The sequence below is a fragment of the Danio rerio genome, chromosome 3, assembly GCF_049306965.1.
Source record: "Danio rerio strain Tuebingen ecotype United States chromosome 3, GRCz12tu, whole genome shotgun sequence".
NCBI classification, from domain to species: domain Eukaryota; kingdom Metazoa; phylum Chordata; class Actinopteri; order Cypriniformes; family Danionidae; genus Danio; species Danio rerio.
In genome coordinates, this window is record NC_133178.1 from 65,187,507 (window position 1) to 65,195,000 (window position 7,494).

A 7,494-nucleotide genomic window follows, 5' to 3' on the forward strand; every position below is an offset into this window, starting at 1 on the left:
TATTGCAGCTGATGGACAACATAATGTACTTATGAGGCTTTTTCATGCAAGAAAGTCGTAGTTTAGATTGCAACTATCCAGTTTATTTATGAAGATAGTGCCTGTTTTAAATATTTATGATTTCGGAGATTAAGTGCATTGGCAAAAATTAGCCTGTCATACTGAGCAGAGCAAAGACTGTTCCGCCACAAGATGGCGACAGAAGCCCTTAGAGGAGAAAAACTCAGTGCTTTCATATTTCAAACTACAGCTGATCAAATCAATACAAATCAAGTAAGTCGATCTCTCTCTTTTGTGTGTGGTAGTGCTGTACTTACACCATGGTAATCTGTTAGTGTTTGCTTTGCTTCGGCTTTGTCGGAGTTAATTATTGTGATCTCCCAATTGCAACAGAGAAATACTGGGAAATCTCTGTAGACTGATGGCATTTCATGCTGTTCAGCCCTTATAATCTTAAAATGTGGGCAAAATCAGCTGTTTTGTCATCACGTTAGACATTACGCTAGAGAATCATTCAAACACAAGCTCTAATGAGACGTTGGTAAATGAGCAACGATTTCTGCTGTTCTGACATAAGCTGCAGACGTGTATGAGTGGCGGAAGAAAGTAGTTCCTCATGCAAAGGTATTTTTGAAACTCTCAGTGATTTTTTTCTTTTTTATATACACGATTATGCCGTTAAACTGTTGTATAAACACAATATCACATGAGTAGCAGTGTGATATGACTGTATATCAGCACTGCTGAGGCACTAAGGCACTCAGCCTGTGGCCTCGAGCCAATGCACACCTCTCACCAGTGCTGATATACAGATATATGTCATATTGCTCGTATATATTTATATATATATATATATATATATATATATATACATTTTTTTTTTTTTTTTTTTTTTACTTTAATTTTATTTCTATTTTTTAAACAAGTCAAAATTAAATAAGTTTTTTTCATAAAACAAGCTAAAAAAATCTGTGAGTAAAATAACCATGTATCAAATTTAAAACAACTCGCTTTAAGGAAAAACTCACTTAATTTTGACTCGGGTAGAATAAAAAAAAACAACAATATTTTACTTGTCATGAAAATGCTTCTTGATTTAAGAGTTTTTAGATGTTTCGACTGGAAAACATTTGTTGTAGTGTATAAATGTGCTGAATCAGCGTAGCGCTGTGAAATGTATATTGCTTTAGGAATGGATCTCCTAAGTGCACGTCTTTCATCTGCACAGTTCGCTTGGGTCATGCTTGGTCCACAATCCAGCCTCCCAAAAACAATACAATAACAGGACAAAAAGAAACACACACACATACATATAAACCGTATATGCTGGTAAACTGAAACCGGAATCAACAAAATAAGTAGAGATCCGTGTCTGTGTGGTCTTTAGAAATGGAGATGGGCAGAGCTTTGTCTGAGAGTTCTTCTCTGCTTGAAATGTAAGGCAATTGTGAAGATTTCCACTCTCCTGATTCAGGGATGTCCAAGACATTGTCAAAAAAAAAAACCCTGATAGCTTTAATCCAGCATGGCATCCAGCTGATCAGCCAGATCATCAAACATGTTCCCGATGTCGTCCAGAATGTTCCCCGCAGACTTCACCGCATGAGAAACACTGAAGGAGACAAAAAACAGAGGAGTTCAGCGAGACTGAGAGTGAACGCCGGTGTTTCAGGCTGTGAGATCATCAACACTGTGAACTCTGGTGTAAACTGATCGTATCGGGCAGGGTTCTTATAACTTTTTAACAGTGCCCTATGGTGAAAATCTGGGTATCCCAATGCATAGTAGAATAATAAAAGATCAGTATATGGAAGTGGGCATACTGTGAGCCTTATGCTGCGTTCACACCAGACGCCGAATGCGCGTCAAGCGCGTGTGATTTACATGTTAGGTCAATGCAAACGTGCGAATAGACATCCTGTGGCGTGATACGCGCGAATGGCGCGGAGCGAATGACGCGAATTGCATGGTGCGAATAGCACGAGGCGAATTGAACGTTTTGCGCGTTCGACGCGCTTAACGAGCGTTTCGCTCGAATCTCTCGAGTTCGAAAATCTGAACTTCAGCAGACATTTGCGCCGCATCAACCAATCAGAAGCTTGCTCTTGTGGGGGCGTGATTGTGAAGTAGAACCTGTTGATGGTGTCCCGGGGGAAATCCTCCAGGCGACACCGACAACAAGTCATCAAACTGATCTTGGCTCAGTCAGAAGCACCGCTGAAAGCCTCCGTCATCCAGGTTCAGTTTCTGGAGGAGTTTATGAGCTCACAGAGCTGGATGCACCTCTGAAAGCATGTAGTGGACTCAGACACAACCCTAAACGTATCGACGCTGTTTTTCAGCCTTCATAAAGTACATAAACACTGTTATTTTCTTCATAAAATCCATGTTAGCCATTTAGCAATGAAGCTACAGTCACCGGGCAGACAGAAGCCCTGCCCATCACGCGAATCCGCGTCTGTTCTGAAGTGAATTTGACACGCGAATGAAGTCCTGACTCTCTGTGGTCATTAAAACTCCCATGGCACTTCTCGTAAAGAGTAGGGGTGTAACCCCGATGTCCTAGCCAAATTCCCTTTATCAGCCCTTGCCGGGCTCCCAATCATCCCCATCCACTGAATTGGCTCCATCACTGTCTCTTCACTCCCCCTATAGCTGGTGTGTGGTAAGCGCACTGGCGCCGTTGTCCTATGGCTGCCGTCGCATGATCCAAGTGGATGCTGGTATGGCCATACACATTTAAATTGCTATATAAATACACATAACTTACTTGCTACTTACTTACTAAAGTAGGCATTTCATTCAGAAAGATAGGGAAAATGATTTGGGGAGAGTTATTACAGCCTAACAGACTCCCCTCCTCCTCACTATTTCTGTTTGTTGTCAAAACTGAGCATTGAAGGAGTGTGGTTAAGTATGTTAGCCATGCCAAATAGTCACTTTTTTGGGTGATCGATCCTTTTAAAAGTAAAGCTGGTGTAAAACGAGCATCTCTCACCCCACGTTGTTGTTGTTCTCCAAAGTCAGCTTTCTCTCCACCGCCTTCAGGGCTTCCTCCAGGGTGGAGCTGGTCTTCTCCAGCCGCTGGTGCTTCAGTGTTGACCCCTGACCTCCCTCTGTAGGAGTCTGAACATTTCCTGAGGTCACCCCCTGAGTCGTGTTTTCTGCTGAAGGACAGTACGGGATTGGCGATGGAGGCGCTGCAAAGGCCACACTCTGTACAACACTCAGAGTGACGCTGGAGCCAACAACTGCACAACAATAACACAGAACTTCATGCATTTGGTGGCAATCATCTACTCATAGTCTTGATAAGCAATGGATCAATAATTCCTAATGGTTAAAACACTTAAATCAGGGTATACAGAGGAATCAGAGAGTGAAATTCAATACCTTTTGAATACTGCATATGCACACATTGCGGTATTGATTTTGAAATGATAGATTGTGCAGCCGTACCTGTTGGATGTGCGGGAGCAGGTTGAGAGGCGTGCCGTGATAGACTCAGAGGACTGGGAGGTTTTGGGGCAAGAGGCGGAGGTGCTTTCACAGGTTTGGCCGGAAGCTCCACATATGGCAGACTCACATCGCTTTCACTGATGCGGAGCTTCATTGTGTCCTGAGATCCTACATCCGACGATTCCCCAGACACTGCGTTCGGCTGCTCCTTATCCTTTGGCTTCTGCCGTCTTTTCACGGTGTCGGACTCTTTGAGATTGAACTCTGGAAGGTCGGAGGTTTTGACTGGTTTGGCTTTCTCTGGACACTCTGTGGTGGTGGAGGTCTCCACTTTGAGGGGTCCTCCAACTTTGGGCCTCTGTTTAATAGTGAGGTTGCCTTCCTCTGCAAACGGGATGCATTCACTTGAGCTGTTCTGAGGTGAAGATGAACTCTCCAGTTCTGAATCCTTCATCCCGTCGTCTTCCTCCGAGTCTGACTTCGTGGCTCTCTCAGGCTCAGACATTGGTTTCGATTCGCTTTCACTCAGAGGTCTCCGTTTAGACCCTTCACTTGCACTAGTTGAAGTCTCTTGAAGGAGCTCCGCAGTAGGCACAGGTAGGACTGTTTCTAGAGCCGCCGCTATGCTCTTTACACTCTTGCAATTCTCCACTCCTCCAGAAGGTGGAGACTCGGAGACTGTTTCGACACTAGTGCTGCTGCTGCTGACGGAGCTAAGGCGTTTAGGAGGTGGAGGAGGAGGTCCTTTACGCCGAGCCCTAATTGCAAAAGAGTGACTCCGTCCGACAGATTGCTCTGGGGCGGACTGAAGACGTGCCAACTGTCCTCTGGTAGGCTTTCGGCTCAGCGTGGCATATGAAGGCATGGTTACATTAGCAAGCTGAGCCCCTTCAATATCATCTTCATCATCTGGTTCGCCATCAGACAAAGCATACCGGGATAGACTCTGCGTACGTTTCTTGGACACGCTAGGAGAGTGCCGATCAAGCGTAGCGCTGCTATACTGTGCACGATGATAATTGAGGACTTGCAGATTGGGTTTGGCTGTAATTGTTGGATATTTAAAGCTGAACGGCAGCTGCTGGGGACGTGGACCCTGATCGCGGCCTTCGGGGATGTTTCGCTCTTTAGCAGGACTGCTGTCGGGGCTTGTTAGACTCTCTCGTGAGCAACTATATGGGGCTGAAGTGGACGAGGGTGTGCTGGGAGGTTCCTGAGAGCGTCCAGACCCTCGAGAGCGCGTATCAATGCTCTCCTGACTAGAGGACATGCCTACTGCACTCTTGATGGCTAGTCCATCTTGGCAGCCGCTGTATTGTGAGGACATGGCACTCTGGAGCTCTGTGCTCAGCTCGCTGTCCTGGAATGTCATCATTTTGGGCGTGTGGGGCGAGGGGAGGTCGCAGCTCTCAGAAGGGGGCTCGATTGCGACCAGGTCCAGGGCTGCAGGTGTTTTGCGGCGCAGTGTGCCCTGTCCGGATTCAGTCTGCAGAAGAGCCTTGTGGATATCACACAACTTCTTAACTGCAAGCATTAGCTTCTTTTGATGGCCTGTCAGAGGGACACACACTGATTTAGCATTTACCGCACACCACACATCAACTCAACACAAAAGGACATATAACTCACAGGAGAGTTAACACCCTTTCCCAATAGACAAGTTTTATTTTAAGAAATGTGACCAAACAGAGTTAAAATCCTGGTTCACTTGTAAAACTCATACTAATTCTAGCTAAATTTATAATCAATCATCTAAACCAGTGTTTGTCTAGCTCAGGGGTGTCCAAACTCGGTCCTGGAGCACCGGTGTCCTGGATAGTTTAGCTCTAACCCTAACCAAAGACACCTGAAACAGCTAATCAAGCTCTTACTAGGTGTACTAGAAACTTTCAGGTAGGTGTGTTTAAGCAAGTAGGAGCTAAACTCAGCAGGACACCGGCCTTCCAGGATCGAGTTTGGACCCCCGGTCTAGCTTATCTTTTAGTTTGGTCACCCTTTATTACAGTACTTCTGTGTTTAAGTCAAAGCTCACCTAGTTTGGTGATGCCAATCTCCTGTAAGTCCTCCCATGTGAGATCTCGGACAATGTTTATAGAGTCGTAGCCATTTTCCGAGAGTTTCTTATGATACTGGGGCAGACCTATGGCACTCAGCCACTCCCCGAGGTCCTGCTAAGAGAAGAGATTTTACCGTGAGAGACCTGAAGACCTCAGGTGCTTCAAACTGGCAGGCAGTGATTTACCGGTATGTACTCCGGGAGCCAATCTGGAATGCTGAGGTTGCCGATCTCCAGGGAAATCTTCTTGCGGTGGCCTGGTTTAGTCACGCCGATAGCTGTGAGATCCTGAAAAAAGATGCATAATACTCTCCATCAGCATCAACACATTGAACAGCACATCTCTTTAAAGAAATCTGCACTGAGCGCACCTCTGGGGTCATCCTGCTGATGGTGGGCACATCATAGCCAGCGTTGAGAAAGTTTACGGTGTACTGCTCCAGCTGAAACTCACTCAGCCATTGATAAATGGCTTCAGCATCCTGCCAATGAATAAAGACATGACATGAACATATGACCATATTACCCCAATTTTATCCGCCTTACACTGGCTGCTTGTTAAGTTCTGTATTGGTTATAAAATATTGCTTCTTACCTACAAAGCTAATAGTCTAGCTCCTGTTTACCCAATCCAACCCCCTCTTTAAAATATCAAAACTCAGGGTTTCTGGTAGTACCCAGAATAGCAAAGTCCACTAAAGGAGGTAGAGTGTTTTCATATATGGCTACTAAACTCTGGAATAGCCTTCCCAATTATGCCTCTCAGATCAAAACTAGATTAAAGACCTATCTTTTTAGTAAAGCATACATGCAATGCATCACAATGGTAGGATGCGTGAGTGTCCTCCATGCAGATAAGTGGGCTTGATGAACCACCTGTTTGGTGGCACCTATAATGTGCACCTTTTGCAAAGCTGCTTTGAACCAATAACTATTGTAAAAAGCGCTATAAAAATAAAGTTGAATTGAACGTGAACTCACATGAAGGTAGCTAGCAAAACCATATATGCCAACACTCCTGCTCTTCCCGAAAGTCTACCGTATTTCACACCCACCCTCCCGTTTTGTTATTTCTCCTGGAAACTCTTTTTGTAATTTGTATGGCCCAATCTTGTAATGAAAAATCACTTTTTTGTCAGTTGTTCGTCAAGTTGCCAGATCTCACGTAATCAACAAAATATTCAAATTTCAAAGCATATTTAATCTCAATCTGGCAACATATGTTACAACCCAGTTGCATTGTTGATTTCTGTGCAGATGGTAGATTGGGGATTAGATTAGATTAGTGGTAGCAACGTCAGTAACAGTAGATACACAGCTAAAGTCAAAATTATTCACCCTCCTGTGAATTTATTTTCTTTTTCAAATATTTTAACAGAGCAAGGACATTTTCACAGTATTTCCTATAATATTTTTTCTTCTGGAGAAAGTCTTACTTGTTTAATTTCGGCTAGAATAAGAACAGTTTTAATATTTTAAACCCACTTTAAGGTCAATATTATTAGCCCCCTTAAGCAATATTAGTTTTGGATTGTCTCCAGAACAAACCACTGTTATACAATGACTTGCCTAATTACCCTAACTTTACCCTAATTTCCCTAGTGAAGCCTTTAAACGTCACTTTAAGCTGAATACTAGTATCTTGAGAAATATATAGTCAAATATTATGTGCTGTCATCATGACAAAGGTAAAAACATTTAGTTATTAAAACTATTATGTTTAAAAAAAAAATCCTCACGAATATAAAAATACTGTGGGATTATTAATTCAGGAGGTTTAATAATTCTGACTTCATCTGTATATGTTGTGAAATGTGATGTGTTTTCTGACCTTGCCCTCCAGCAGCTGTTGAGGACGCACGAACTGCTGAGAGAAACCCTGCTCTCCTGCCCTCTGTGTGGGCAACACAGGCCTGCGCGGAGCTCCTTCAAAACACATTACACATACACTTATGTTAACATATGCACACCTGGCAGCA

General features: G+C 43.8%; 1 protein-coding gene across 9 annotated transcripts in view; it reads right to left on the minus strand.

Moving 5' to 3' along the window:
- Positions 1 to 1,103: 1,103 nt before the first annotated feature.
- Positions 1,104 to 7,494, minus strand: part of LOC100334642 (CASK interacting protein 2) — a 111,985-nt gene continuing 105,594 nt past the window's right edge. For 5 of the 9 annotated variants that reach the window (XM_073945216.1, XM_073945214.1, XM_073945212.1 and 2 more), the window contains 7 exons: positions 7,347 to 7,441; positions 5,887 to 5,997; positions 5,702 to 5,803; positions 5,492 to 5,630; positions 3,460 to 5,010; positions 2,999 to 3,251; positions 1,104 to 1,612 (listed from right to left, as the gene is read on the minus strand). In XM_073945216.1, the coding sequence (XP_073801317.1) occupies positions 1,516 to 1,612; positions 2,999 to 3,251; positions 3,460 to 5,010; positions 5,492 to 5,630; positions 5,702 to 5,803; positions 5,887 to 5,997; positions 7,347 to 7,441 (2,348 nt within the window). In that variant the 3' untranslated portion in view covers positions 1,104 to 1,515. The remainder of the gene's footprint in view (positions 1,613 to 2,998; positions 3,252 to 3,459; positions 5,011 to 5,491; positions 5,631 to 5,701; positions 5,804 to 5,886; positions 5,998 to 7,346; positions 7,442 to 7,494) is intronic. The other 4 variants (XM_073945217.1, XM_073945215.1, XM_073945213.1 and 1 more) reach the window with 1 other exon arrangement.